Below are 14369 nucleotides of genomic sequence, written 5' to 3' on the forward strand. Positions count from 1 at the left end.
CTGGCCCACGGGGCTGGCGACTGAGGCCAGAGCCTCCTTGGCCTACTGGGAGAAGTGCAGGGTTCCGGCTCATTCCCAGCCGGGCCACTGGCCGGGGTGTGTCCTCCCCGCTTGTCTGCTGAATGGGGAAGGGGTGCCACCATCCCCAGGGCTGCCATGGGGCACAGTGACACAGGGCAGGTGGACCGACCTGGGTGGGTGGTGTGTGCGTGGGACCCCTTAGCTGCCAGGCACCCCTTTCGAGGCTGGCGTGGGCTGTTCCCCCGGCCGGGGCGGCTTGGCCCTTTCTGAAAGCTTGGATGCGGGGCCCCTGGCCTCGGCTTGCAGCTGAAGGCCCCTGGGGCCGAGTCATCTGGGGCAGGGGCCAGAGTCTTGGCTGTGGGTGGGAGCGGGCCACTTTGTTCCCATCAAGAGTGTCCTGATGACCCCGCACTGGGGCCCCTCCTCCTCTTCCGTCTTCATTAAAATGGCCCTTGAGAGCCCACAAGGCCCCCTTTCCTCCTACCAAGCTCCCAGCTCCTCCCCCGAGGGCTGGCCGCCCACCAGGCTCTAACCTGAGCACCTCCCACCGAAAGCCACAACCTGGGGGTGAGGCCTCAGAGGTGACCCCTAACCCTGGGAAGGGGCTGGCCCCTCAAGAGTGGCCTTCTCAGGATCCCTGCCTGCCCTTGGGGGCACCACTGACGTCCAGTGGCCCCTTCCAGCAGGGGGGCACATTTTCATGCCTCTCCCAGGAAAGGGGGTCATCGCATGCTTGGCCCGGGACCCGGCTCCACTCTGGGCCCTCTGAGAGCGCTTTTCACATGCTGATCTATAGTTCACGTGACTATTGATCGCCTAGCCCAGGAATCTCTGACAGGCTCCCTGGCTGACTGGACCCTCTTGATACCAGGAGTTTGTTTAGGGCACTGGGGCTGGCTGCTCGCCCTGAGGGTGGGGGGTGTGTTCTGGAGTCGAGGTCCTGGGTGGGGGCACATGGCTCCTCATCACACCAGTGATGCAAGTCAGAAAGCAGAGAAAAGCTGTGTCTACGAGAGAGGCTTCAGAGACCTGGAACCTCCCTGGGAGGTCCTGCCACGTGGAGGGACCGCTTCGTACTTTCGTTCCCTCGAGAGAAGCTCAGTGGAGTGCTGAGCTGCTCAGGGCTGGGGCGCATTCCTGACCCAGGGCCTGCGGGGGCCCTCGCTGCCCTGGCTGGGGGCTCCAGGCTGAGACTCGTGTGCGCTGGGGAGGGCTGGGAGGGACGGTACTCTTTAAGGAGGCAGGGGGCGGGGCCTCCCATTGTGGTTCTGTTAGACCTGGTTCTGGGCCGGGCACACTCCCTTCCCGTCCTCTGCATCCTTGCTCCAGGGTGGGCCGGACCCTGCGTCTTGACACACTGGTGCGGACAGGTGTCTGCTGCTTCCTGCCCCGTAGGTCAGAACTCCAGTCCCCCAAGAGGTCTCCTCCTTCAAAAGCCCGAGACCTGGTTTCTCGGCTTAGATGGCCCTCTGACCCTGGTCTCCAGTCCACACCCTGCTATGGGTGTCAATTCCAGGGAGGGGGACACTCAGGGCCGCCCTGGGGGAGCAGCTGGCTGTGCCCAGTTACAGCGAGTGCCTGGGAAGAAAGGGAACAAAAGGAACACCCTGCTGTACCTGAGAGGGAGGAATGTTCTATAACAAGGCTCCCCGTGGGCATGACCTTAAACCCAGAAGGAACCAGGAAACCTGGCAGTCCTGTTCCCAGCTCCCCGCCTTGGGGCTGTGATGGAGGTGCTTCTCCTGCCGTCCATGTGCCCAGAGCTCAGTGGGACCCAGGCACGTTGAGTGCTCCCTCAGGCTGGGGGGGGTCGGGCTCCACGCAGAGGTCCTGAGGGAACAGGGGCACAGACAGAGTCTCCCTCCCCGCACATCCCCCGCCACCCCCAGCAGTGGCCCCATTTAAGGGTGCAGGCAGGCCCTGCTTGAGAAGCTGCCGGGCAGGGAGGGGCCAGGGCCTGTCTTCCTTCGCGCGGTGCTGACCGCTTGGCCACTGCACGCAGCTGTCCCCTGGATGTGAGGTGATGTTCCACTGGTGGAATGTTCCGGTCAGGGCTGGCCACTGGGGAGTGGGGGGCAGCCGGGTGAGCAGTCACCCCACCCTGCACTGCCTTGCAGCCTGCTCAGCGAGCCGCAGGATGGGATACCCCCTCCGGCAGCTTCGGCTGCGGACGGTCACCCGCTGCCTCCGAGGCTGGCGTGGGACGAGGACGCACCCACAGCGGCCAGCCGACCTGATGCCGGAGGCCAACCCCCGGAGAGCCACAGCTACACTGGCCAAGGTAACCAGGTGGGGCGGCAGCGGTGGCAGCTGAGGACAGATGCCACCCCCTCGGGGGCCCCGGCAACTCATGCCCGCTTCGGACTTGGGGTTGGCTCAGGATTGGACACACCTGCATCCTGCTGGGCGTGGCCAGAGCTGTGTGCTGGGGACGACCCGGCCTCCCTGTCCCTGTGTCTGGGCGCTCAGGAGGGCTACCTTTCCAGATGGCGGGGGCTGGCTGGGGTGGGAGAGGCCACCCAGACCAGCAGCTCTTCCTTCTGGTGATGAGACGACTCAGAGCAGCCGGCCGGGCTGCGGAGGGTCACCAGGCTAGTCCCCAGAACCTCAGACCTGCTCAAGAACACCCCAAGACACACTGCCTGGCTGAGCCCAGATGTTCGTGATGCTGCCTCCACCAAGGGTGCAAGGAGGGGCCCGCCAGGCCTGCCCCAGGCTCAGGGCTGGGCAGGCTCTTGGGTCACTCAGGCCTCCAGGCAGGGGCCCTGTACAGACAGGGAGCTGGACATGCCCCCAGGCTGCCCCCATCTCCCGCACTGTACCCCCCAGCCCACGGACACCTGGGGAGCCCCTGGAGCAGCTGGTGTGTCCCCCGCCCAGCAGGGTGCCCCATCCGGCTCCTCGCCCGCCCCTCTGTGCAGTGAGGGGCCTGTGCCCTGACAAATCACCAACTTCGGTGGCTTAAGAGGACAGAAACTTCCTGTCTCTCAGTTCTGGAGGCCACAAGCCTGAAATCCAGGTGTAGGCAGAAGGCGCTCCCCCGTCTTTTCCAGTTTCGGGGGCTTCCAGGCCTCCTTGGCTTGTGGTGTGTTTGCATCTGCAAATAAGGGTTTGCAGGTGCTGAGGGTTAAGACTTGGACCTGCCTCTTAAAGGGACAGCCTGCCCTCCACCCCTGTCCCCTAAAAAGCCCCGTGACTAGAAGCCCTGCTCTTAGCACAAACCGCATCCCTGATGACACAGGTTTGCCAATTCCTCAGCGCTCTCCAGGCAGCCACACTAATGTAGAGGAGGTTCTGTAAGCAGACAACAGGGCGAGGGGGTGGGGGTGAATTTCAGGGGGGCTCCGAGCTCCTCCGGCCCCCCAGGGTCACCCTGGGAAACGTCTCGGAACCCCAGGGTGCCCTGGAACCCCGTCTGGGAAGCACGGGGAGGAGTGCTGAGGGGCCTGTGCAAACAGACCCGCTGGGCAAGTGAAGGAGAGGAAGGCAAGGAGGGGTTAGGAGCGCAGCGCTGAGGTCCCAGGGGAACAGTGGGGCGTGGGTGTGTGTGGGACTGGTCTCTGAAGACAGAGGGGCAGGAGGACTGGAGCGTCTGTGAGACCTTTCCTTGGACACCAGCTCTGCTTGCTCTGCAGGTCTGGGGGCTCCCCCACGCTCTGGAGGGTTCTCTGGAGGGTTCTCTAGAGTTTCTGGGGTTCCCCTCAAGTACTGAGGGTTCTTCCCAGGTTCTGGGAGCTTCCCTCGAATACTGAGGGCTCTCCCCAAGTTCTTGAGGACCCCCTTGAGTACTGAAGGCTCTCCCCAGGTTCTTGGGGGTCCCCTTGAGTACTGAGGGCCCTCCCCAGGTTCTTGGGGGTCCCCTCGAGTACTGAGGGCTCTCCCCAGGTTCTTGGGGGTCCCCTTAAGTACTGAGAGCTCTCCAGGTTCTTGGGCTCCCCCCAGCTCTGGAGGGCTCTGCCTGAGCCCGGTGGAAGCCACAGTGTATGGGTTTGTATGTCTTTTAGAGCCAAGGGGGCAGCCTGGTGTCCCTCTGCTGGGCTTTCCGCGGGCGACCTCCCTGGACACAGGACGGCCACCAAGCCCAGCCTTTCCTGTACGCACACCCCCAGAAAGCCCTTTCACCTCTTTGCCTGCTTGGGGGGACCGCCCCTGTTCTGCCCACCTGCGCCTGATCTTGGTGGGGCCCCGGGCTCAGTTCCTATCCTGATGGGTGGTCCTCAGCGCCCTCCCCGCAGGTAATTCCTGCAGGATGGCTGTCTCCCGGCCCCCCTTGTAGACACAGGCGGGCGAATTGGAGGGGAGCCTCCCTGCTGCTCAGATCCGGTTCCTGCCAGTGAAGGAGCCGCCCCCAGGTAAGTCCTCCCATGCTTAAGCCTTGCCAGAAGCTCCCCCAACTCAATGTGTCTCCCCCCAAGGCGGTGTCAGCCCCCAGACAAGGACAGGGAGGCCTGGGGGAGACCACTCGAAGCCTGGCACAGGCGGGAGATGCCCCTGCTCTGTGCCTCTTGGGGCAGCGTGGCCCCTTTTCTGCTGAAAGGCAAGCCCTAGCCTGCTCTGCTTGTTGTAGTCCCAGCTTGGTTTATCCGGTACAGACCTTTAATGACGTGGGAACCGGTATGCCGGAAGTGTCTTCTCAGGTAGAGAGAGCTTTTTGCACGCACTGATTCCCAGGGTGGAGCAGACTCATTCCTGGCTCTGGCCAGCCCCAGTATTGTGTTGGGGACAGCAGGCTGGACAGACCAGGGGGGATGCCCTGGGGCCCCGCCTTGTCTCAGTGCCCGGGTGCCGCCTCGGAGCTCTGCTTTCAGGCCTGAGTCCATGCCTCAGGCTCAGAAGCCCCTCTCAATAGCCACCCTCGGGAGCAGCAGAGAGGTTGTTCAGACCAGCCAGTGTATGTACCTGGGGCTCCCTGAGGTCTGGCCTGGGAGAGAGTCCTCAGGACAGATCAGGGCGGATGGGAGGGGGCCGGAACCGCTCTGGGGCATTGGCCTGCCTGGAGAGCTCGTGGTGGGGGTCCAGGGCTGGCGCTGACTCTGTCTGACCTGGCACTGAGCCTGCCCAGGCTCCCTGGGTGACACCCAATCACAGTCCTTTGGCTCAACCCACAGCACCTTGCCCTTGCAGCTTCCCAGATGGCTCAGTGGTGAAGAATCCACCTGCCAAGCAGGAGATGCAAGTTTAATCCCTGGGTCAGGAAGATCCCCTGGAGAAGGAAGTGGCAACCCACTCCAGTGTTCTTGCCTGGGAAAGCCCATGGACAGAGGAGCCTGGCGGGCTCCAGTCCACGGGGTCGCAAAGAGTCAGACACGACTGAGCGACTGAACAGCAACAACAAGCTTGGCCTTCACCGTGGTCCACGGACAAAAGGGAGGCATTCCACAAATCTAAGCTTTAGCCAAAGAGCTCTGGTCCCCTCGGGCCTGTGGCTTTGGGACCAACATGGATCCCCGGGCCTTACTGTCCCTGCCGGGTCCCAGCGTGGAGTGAACGTGGAGGAAGATGGTAATTCCCTGGGACTTCTTGGCAGAGACCCCACTGCACCACCCCCTGGCCCGTCCCCACTTTGCCGACCTTCCAGCTGTGCGGTGGTGACCTTGACACGTCCCACACCTCCTCCCTCCTTCCCCCGGCCCAGCCCCCAAAGAGTGGATGCGGAGGAAAAGAGCAGCTGTGCAGACTGTCTGCAGGCTCCACCCAAAAACCACCATACAGAGGGTTTTAAAATCTACCTTGTAAATGCTGTCTCTATAGTTTTTTCTGAGTCTTCACATCTGTAACTATCCAACAAGAGGGTAATTTTAGGAGTAGCTAACCACATATTTTTCTGTCTTCACTCTAACCATACACAAGCAGGTGTGGTGGCTGTTTGGGATGCTAAGGCTGTTTGCACGGGGCTTCGGCGTTCTGGGACGCTGTGCCTGCCGCGTCCTCTGCCTTCTGTGCCCGGCAGCACTGATCACCTCTGTGTCCCTTAGGAGACCCCCAGACCAGCCCCAGCCCCCAGCCAGTGGTGGAAAAGGCCCGGGCTCTGACGGGAAGCCCAGCATCAAGCTTCCAAGGCCAGAGTCGACCCTCCCTGAGTGCAGGGCGTCCCCACGGCCCCCAGGAAGCCCATGTGAGTCTGGGCTTGGCCCTGTGCTCTCTGCAGGCCGGGCGGGAGCCCTCCTATGTGGCTTTGGTGCGGGGGCCCCTAGTCCATCAGATGCAGGCTATTGATGGGTGGGACCTCTGAGCCTTCTCAGGGGAATCTTGTCTGCTGACAGGTCTTCGGACCCCTCTGGGAGAAGGGAGATCTGATGGGTGGGTCATCGTGGCCCTCTTTGGGGGATGGTCTTTGTTCCTTACTATGCTCACAAGAACACAGGGGCTATGTCCACAGCTAAGGGACACGGCCTGAGGTCCAGCAGAGGCGGCCCCATCCTGACCATGGCGTTTCTCCAAAGTGTTTCCAGCAGGTGGCTGAAGGCAGCGGGAGTCCAGCAGGGCCCGAACCAGGGCTGGACTTTGCTGGCAGCTCCGTGGAGGGGCCTGCCACCATGGAGGCTGCTCAGAGCTGCTCAGGGGAGCAGAGGTATGGGGGGCCTGGAGGGCGGCTCGGGCTGGCAGGGGGGCCCTGGGGCCTGGAAACAGTTTGGCCAGAGCATCCTGCCATCTTACTGGGAGACACTCACCTGCTCCTGGTGCCCTTCATCCTGGGCTGGGGTCGCTATGCACCCCAGCCCACCTGCGTGCCCTCTTGAGTCTGACCCCACACCTTAGGAAACAAAGATGCCCCAGGACACTGGGTGGAGCGGCTGTAGGGGTCCCTCGAGGGAGCGCTGCCTCTGGATCTCTCCGATGGTGACTCCTAGCTGCCTGATCCAGCGGGGACTGAGGCTAGAAGCCCCTGAAGACAGACCCCGCTAGGGGAGCGCTGGCCTCTGACAGTCACTTCCCCTGGGGAACAGACAGCTGGCAGGAAGGTGTTTTAAGCATCTGCGGTGGCTGAAGGCCCCCTGCGGAGACTCTGGGCCCAGGGGGGGAGGCTGGAAGATGGGGCTTCCTCTGGGGGCACCCCAAGATTTCACGCTGTGTTTACAGGGTAGCGACCTGTCAGCAGGAGAACCCCCACGCCCCTTTCTCCTGCCCAGAAGCTGCCCCACCGACCGTGTCTCCAGGTGACGCCCCCACCCCTTCAAGGGCCCCCCACCCTTGCGTGAGGCCCAGTCCCCAGGTAATGGACCAGCTTTCCAGTCAGAGCCAGTCCATTCCCACAGCCCCTGCCCTCCCCACTGCCTGGGCACTCTGTCTCCGCCTGGGGTCTTCTACTTTTGATCCATCGGCTTGGGGGCTGTGGGATGTAGGCTGTATCCTTCCCAGGGTTGGTGGAACGTCCTCAGCGTAAAGGTGGTGACGTCGTCCCTAAACTCTCCTTTCTCTGCAGCAGCTGAGGTAGCGGCACCCCCAGCCCCGCACGAGAGCAGCCCCCCGGCCCGGCTCACGGCCCCTTGGGACCTGGGCTCCGAGCCCAAGTCCACCCCCAGCGCCTACTCAGGGGCATCTTCTCCACGGTCCACTGCCGCCTCCTCAGGGAGCCTCCCGTCCTGCCCTTCTCTCCAGGAGTTTCAGAAAGCATCCGCCATCCTGGTCCAGCTTTCCGAGAGCCCCACCTCCCTCTCGGATGGGGAAGCCGGGGACACTCCGGACACAGACCTCAGCTGGGCTGGGGGGCTCCCCGTTCCAGACTCCTGGGGGCTCCACCAGGGTGGAGGGCTGGAGACCTGGGAGGAGCTGGAGGGCACCGAGGCCCTTTCCCGGCGTGGCTCTGGCACTGGGGTGGGTGGCCTGGCCCCGGCAGGAGGTCTCCCCGTTGCCCAGTCCCTGCGGTTGGGGTCGGAGCAGTCCGAGTTGTCCAGCAAGGTCTGGAGCCAGGAGAGCCCCTGGGACCCTTGCGCCGGCGCCAGGCCAGCCCCAGGCTGCTGGTCGCCTGCAGGACGCGCATTCCACTTGGGACAGGCTGGGATGCCCCTTGCCCTGCCTCCCTTCCTGGGCCCAGGGGAGGGGCAGGAAGATTCTGGAACCAGGGGGAGCCCGACCAGTGGATCAGACACAGGAAAAGCCCAGAGGAGGTCCCGGGAGGCTGTAGGAGCAAGGCTCCCATCCCAAACCTCTTCCTCGGGTGATTTCCACTTGACCCTTTCCTTCCCCTCTGGGACCTCGGCCTCTGAATTTGGCAAAAGAGGAGAGACGGGGCCTCCGCAGGCCTCAGGTGGCTGCCCAGAGGGGCCCTGGGGTGCTCACCTGAGTCCATCCACTGATGGGAAACCTCTACGGACCTCCTCAGAGCCTGAGGTCCTCTTGATGCCAGGGGCTCCTCCTGGAGACCTGGGTGGGCAGGCAGCCCAGACATCTGAGAGCCGGGCCCCTGGGCATGGGGGGAGCAGAGCCCCCCCTGTCCTGGAGGAAGCCTGCACTCCTCTGGCCGGCGGTGTCTTGCCTGAGATCCTGTCCCCGGTGGACAAGTTGCTGTCCCACGGCAGCTTCGATCTCCTGTCCTCCACCCAGAGGGACACTCGCCTCCCTCCTCTGCCTCCCATCCTCCCAGCAGACGGGGAGGCCGACCCTGCCAGCCCCCAGTCAGAAGACTTCCCCACCCCGCCCGAAGTTGCTGTGTGTCCTGGGAACTCGCTGGACACCCCAGGGGAAGCTGCCTCCCTCATTATGGGAGACTGGTCCTCCTTGTCTGGGGAGGGTCTGTCTGAGTCACCATCCCCGGGGCCCCAGGAGGAGGCCGGGCTCTGCCTTGGGGTGGCGGGACAGGGCAGAAGCCTTGGGGAAGAATTGGGTGAACCAGGTTCTGTTGGGAGGGACCAGGCCACTGACAGCTGGTTGTCTGAACCAGTCAGCTTGGGGTCTCCCTGGTGTGGGGGAGCAGGGGATGCCCCGGGGTGGCTCCCAGTGCTGTCAGCGCAGTCCCCGACCCCGTCCAGAGTGGCCTGTGCGTCTGTGGGGAGTCTGGCGGCTGGAGACCCAGGGCTGCCTGACTCCGGGCAGGGGGACCCTGCTCCAGCTCTGGGTGCCAGACCGCGTGCTGCCCTCCTGGGCGTGGAGAGAGCTGAGGTGGTGGACTTGCTGTCTGCCCAGCTCAGCAGCAGGATCCTGAGGGACACCCTGGCCGTGCTCTCGGAGGCAGCCCCAGCAGGCAGCCTGGCGACAGAAGGGCCTGCAGGGGCCAGTCAGGTCACGCGGGCTCACACGGCAGCCACTGGGTGGTCGTGGGGAAGCCTGGACTTCTGAGAAGACAGGGCGGTGGCGGGGGGCTGTGGGGACACAGACGTTGTCTGTGAGAGCCCCCTGCCTGGCTGGCGGTCGAACGAGGCGGCCTAGATGCAGCGAGGCCCTGGACACGATGTTGCCACATGCCTGTGCGTTAGCATGTATGTCTGTGTGGGCGTGCCCGGGGCTTCAGGAAGCCTGGACTCTCCCTGGGTGGGGCCACCTGTGGGCGGCTGGCTGACACAGGGCCATCGAGTGGACGTCAGCTGCAAATTGGCTCTGACCCAGAGATTAAGGTCAGAGGGTGAGTGGGACGCATGCAGAGCTGGCCGGCCAAGAAAAGGTGAGGAGGTCACCGACCGGAGGGAGACAGTCCCAAGGAGAGGGGCAGGGAGCAGCCCCCAGGGACGAACCTAGAGACCACATGCCAGGATGGGTTGCTGTGGGCCTCAGGAGAGGCCAACAGGAGGAGAGCGCGGCTTTGGGCGGTTGGGGAGGCCAGATGCTGAGGCTGGGGGTTACGTCTGCACTGACACGTCCTCTCAGATTTGCCTCGTTGGGAAACCGTCAGTGGGGATGTTTGCCCGCCTCTGATTTCTGAAGGATAAACCTGCCACCTCCACGGTGTCCAGCTGGCGACTCCGGGCTGGGAGGTCCATGTGCGCCCCCTGTGCAGATTAGAGGAGACGGCAACTCAGGGAGAAGGTCATTTCGCCCGCAGCCAGGTGACCCTCCGCCCGGCCTCTGGGCTGGAGTGGACCCCCGCCTCCCCGAGGGTGCTCAGGACGCCTCCCGGAAGAAATGAGAGTCCCTTGCCAGGCTGGCCATCGAACAGGCCCTCCTGGACGTGGCAAGGCCCCAGTGGGTTCCAGAGGTGGTGGCGTGTGGGCTCCTGCACAAGGCGCTCCTGCAGGGACGGCCTCGCAGGCGTCCCCTTACGAGAGCACCTGTCTCCCTCAGCACCAGACTCAGGTGGGCGTCCAGGAAGTGGATGCTGAGCCAAGCGTGAAGAAGGGTTCCCGTGGGAAGGAAGTGGGCAGAGACTGAGACGGGAGGATGGGGTGAGACCGCCGGGCACAGGCCCGCAGGGACGCGGGTCTCAGTAGACTGGGCAGGGGGAGCCCTCGGGCCACCTCAGGGTGAGACCAGGGCAGCTGACCTTTAGGGGCTGAAGGAGGGACTGCTGCAGCACTGACCTCTCCCCACAGCAGCCGCCCCACGAGCCACTGATGGGCTCTGAGGGGTCCCTGCGGCCCCTTCTCCCCCAGAGCCGTGTGGAAGCACCGTCGCCAGGGCACAGGCCGGTTCAGCCTGCCCCCACGTCCTGTCGCCAGTTCCCTAGCGTTTTCTGCAGCGACAGTGAGGGCCTACGCCCCGCCCTCCCCAGGAGCAGAAGGCTGCTCCTGTGTGTGTGTGTGTGTGTGTGTGTGTGTGTGTGTGAGCCTACGCCCCGCCCTCCCCAGGAGCAGAAGGCTGCTCCTGTGTGTGTGTGTGTGTGTGTGTGTGTGTGTGTGTGTGTGTGTGTGTGTGCACTAACGCGAGAGCGCCTCAGAGCCAGCACAGTGTATTCCCAAGCCCCTGCTCTGTCCCTGTTCTCATGGGGCTGTCTCATTTCAATATTGTCAGTCTTTCTCTCCTGAATTGCTGTCATCTGTGCACTGGGAGAAGTAGCTCTTCAATGAACCCAACAATCAGCTCTTTCATAAAAGGTAGCAGGGACTTCCCTGGTGGTCCAGTCGTTAGCGCTCTGCACTTCCACTATGGGGCGGGAGGGTGGTGTGGGTTCAATCCCAGGTCGGGGGACTAAGATCCCACATGTCACATAGCGTGGTCAAAAATTAAACAAAAGGAACCAGCTTTCAGATCGGCTTCTAAACTTCTGACGTGGTTAGGATTTCTTGAGATAAGGCTCACTTACACTGTGCTTGATCTCTCAGAAGTTACCCTCCGTGTCCTACAGCAGTCTCTCTCCCCGTCTGTCATATAAACCGTCCATCAGTTATCCGTATGGGCTTCCCAGGTGGTAAAGAATCTGCCTGCCACTGCAGGAGACACGGGAGACCCGGGTTCAATCCCTGGAAGACCCCCTGGAGGAGGACATGGCAACCCACTCCAGCATTCCTGCCTGAGAAATCCCGTGGTCAGAGGAACCTGTCAAGCTACAGTCCATGGGGTCACAGAGAGTCGGGCGTGGCTGAGCGCACACACACTTATCTCCCATCATCTATTTATTGTCTGTCCATCGTCCATCATCCATATCATCCATCACTCATCTGCCCGCATCAGCCATAGCATCCGTCCAGCCATTTCCAGTTTTCAAATTGGAAAATAGCCGCTCAACAGGAAGCCCAGAATCAAGCAGTCGGCGGCGTGTTGGCCTAAGGGACATCGCTGTCCTGGTGCTGGTCCAGGATATGACCCCCATGAGATCCTGGGAAGTCGGCTGTCAAGTCAGAATGACAGGAGCCCCCATCTCTTGCAGCCCTCCCTGCACTTTAGGAGAGGAACTCATTCACTTAGCATTTATAGGACCCAGGGGAAGAGACCCAGACTTTCCAGCACTTGTTTAGAGTGGGCGGCGTCTCCAAAGCTGGCCTGGCAAAGCCCCCAGGTGCTGCCTCTCAGACCCCGTGGAACTCTGCAGGCCAAGGCAGGAACTGCCTACTGTCGTCCCCAGGCTCCCACTCCGGGGCAGCCACTCCGAGGGACCAGCTCACCGGCCCAGCCTGAATCACACCCCAGCTAATGCAGGACGGGGTCACGGTCCCAGGGAGCAGTAGTCATGACAATCCATGTCGACTTGACGCCTGATGTCCCCAAGCCTGCTTGAGAGCACAGAAGAGGTTTGGGTCCATTGGGGGGAAAACGTGTGTGCATACTCTGTGTACATAATTTCAGAACAAATTTTGAGCTACAGCTTTCTTATTGATTTCCCCCTAGTTTTCTGAACAAATTAGTCTGTGATTTTTTTTTTTCTATTTATCGCTGACCCTTTTGGATTTACGAGGCCGTGTGAGAGGAATTATGTATTTTACACATATCACATTCGGTCATAAATCTTCCACATCGAAACCCAGCAGATTTGCCTTAGATTTGATAGTCCTGGGTCTGGCTGCTACGGGCGGGGGCTGATAGCTGAGCATCAGGCATGGCCATGCCCACAGCTGGACTCGGGGCCTCCTGGGTGCCCAGCAGGCACGTGTGTCCTTGGAGTCACTTTGTGGCCCCATGGCCCCTCGCCCTTGAAAGGAGTCTGGTCAAGGAGGACTTATATGAAGACCCTGGCCTTCTCCTTCCCATGAGAGCTGGATCCAGGGAGCCTGGGGTTATCCAGTGACTGGCCAGAGGAGGAAGACTGTCCACCGATGCTGTCGGATGTGCTTAATCTCCGCCGACATCATGTGTGTGGAGCTGAGGGCTGTGGCATTCAGATATATTGACCTGAAGCAAGACTTCAATTTCAAGATTGCTCTCTCCAAGGTCTCACCGTGCTCGCCAATCCCTGTAGCCTCTTGGGCCAATAAATCTTGATACCAGCCTCCAGAGAAGTCATTATCTTTCATAGAAAATGATTATTTCTCAGTTAAACCCCGCACGGAGTTTTCCTGTGATCTGTCTCCATCAGCCTCCCTGCTCAGCCGTCCCCTCCTGCGTCAAACGCCCAGGACCCCCAGTGCCTTAAATTCCAATCACCAGACGAGCTTTACGAGTCCTTCTGATGCCTGGCCCTGCGCAGCCCTAAGAGCCACATCATAAACTACAGACGAAGGCCATGGCAGCAGCTGGGGGAGGCCGCACATCCGCAGGAGCACGCGGGTCCTGTTGGATGGTGCCCGCCCCACCCCCTGCAGGGGCGCCTGGCTCCCACAGGGCGGGAGGTGAGCGTGCTTCCAAGGGAGCTGGGGCCACTGGGTCAGGTTCACCTTCCGCTGAGGGACAAGGCCGTCCTGTGAGTGCTCGACAAGTGGCATCTTAACACTGACTCCCCTGCAGCAAGAGGTCCCAGAGGGTCTGCAAGCCCCACGTCTGTCCCCCGTCCCATGTCCTAACCGCCCACTCCACCCCAGCCGTCCACTGCCAGACTGCTCCTCTGCCTTGGGCCCTACCCAGCGGCCCCCTGACCCCCAGCCCAGTCTCTTAATGCCCGTAAGCGCAGCGAGGAGTAGACGTGTTTGCAACACGTGACTGCAGGCCGAGGGGCAGGGCAGAATCACACATGCACCCGGCACCCCAACCTCCCTTGGGGGCTCCCTGGGTCCCCCCCAATCTGTCCTGCCTCTCACCTGACAGATTAAGGGGTTTCCCCTCAGCCATGTCCGTTCAGGTGGTGACGTGGACATTTAATGCTGGGGCCAGCTCCATCTGTCCCTGGGGGTGTGGCAGGGACGCCCACCCCCACGCCTCCATGGCTACAGTCCCTGCCCTCTTCACGGCGTCTTTGTGAGGACACACAGGCCTGTCCCGGCCAGGCTCTCTCCCCGACACGTAGCAAGCACTCAGGAATAATCCTCCCGTAAATTTGCTGGAGAACGGCTGGTGTCCTCAACCAGCTGAGCCTGAAACCAGATGCCAGCCGAGGGGTGTGGAGGCGGCACCCGCTCTGGGGCCGGGCTGCAGGTGGAGTTCGCCTGTCCCTTCGTCCTCCAACCTCGTGCAGAACCTGCCCCGTGAGGGGGCGCTTGGAGAAGGGACAGCCGGCTCTGACCGCCAGGGCTCACAGCCGGCATGACGGGACGACTACCATGGGGGAGACTCGGGGTGGGGGGACGAGAGTTCTGCCTTTGTCCCGTTCAGGGGCATCAGAAGAGCCCCTCCCAGGTGTTGGAGGCACCCGGGTTGGAGGGTCCCTCTGCCACATACGTGCTATGGGTCCTCAACCACTGCCCTGGGGCCTCCGAGGCCCAGATGTCCCCTTTGTAAACAAGAATGTGCACTTCAGTCGTGTCTGACTCTTTGTGGCTCCACAGACTGCAGCCCGCCAGGCTCCTCTGTCTGTGAGATTCTCCAGGCAAGAATACTGGAGTGGGTTGCCATGCCCTTCTCCAGGGGATCTCCCCGACCCAGGGATCAAACCCGTGTCTCTTATGTCCCCT

General features: G+C 62.1%; 1 protein-coding gene across 4 annotated transcripts in view; it reads left to right on the forward strand.

The window, feature by feature from the left end:
• CCDC187 (coiled-coil domain containing 187) overlaps positions 1-12809 on the forward strand; it is a 53563-nt gene extending 40754 nt beyond the window's left edge. For 3 of the 4 annotated variants that reach the window (XM_088841040.1, XM_055399978.2, XM_055399980.2), the window contains 7 exons: positions 2139-2302; positions 4026-4114; positions 4298-4373; positions 5997-6136; positions 6465-6592; positions 7102-7178; positions 7445-12809. In XM_088841040.1, the coding sequence (XP_088697166.1) occupies positions 2139-2302; positions 4026-4114; positions 4298-4373; positions 5997-6136; positions 6465-6592; positions 7102-7178; positions 7445-9297 (2527 nt within the window). In that variant the 3' untranslated portion in view covers positions 9298-12809. The remainder of the gene's footprint in view (positions 1-2138; positions 2303-4025; positions 4115-4297; positions 4374-5996; positions 6137-6464; positions 6593-7101; positions 7179-7444) is intronic. The other variant, XM_088841039.1, reaches the window with a different exon arrangement.
• The last annotated feature ends 1560 nt before the right edge of the window (positions 12810-14369 follow it).

The sequence above is a fragment of the Moschus berezovskii genome, chromosome 11 (assembly GCF_049115385.1).
Source record: "Moschus berezovskii isolate FMDL1 chromosome 11, NW_MosBer_1.0, whole genome shotgun sequence".
NCBI classification, from domain to species: Eukaryota; Metazoa; Chordata; class Mammalia; order Artiodactyla; family Moschidae; genus Moschus; species Moschus berezovskii.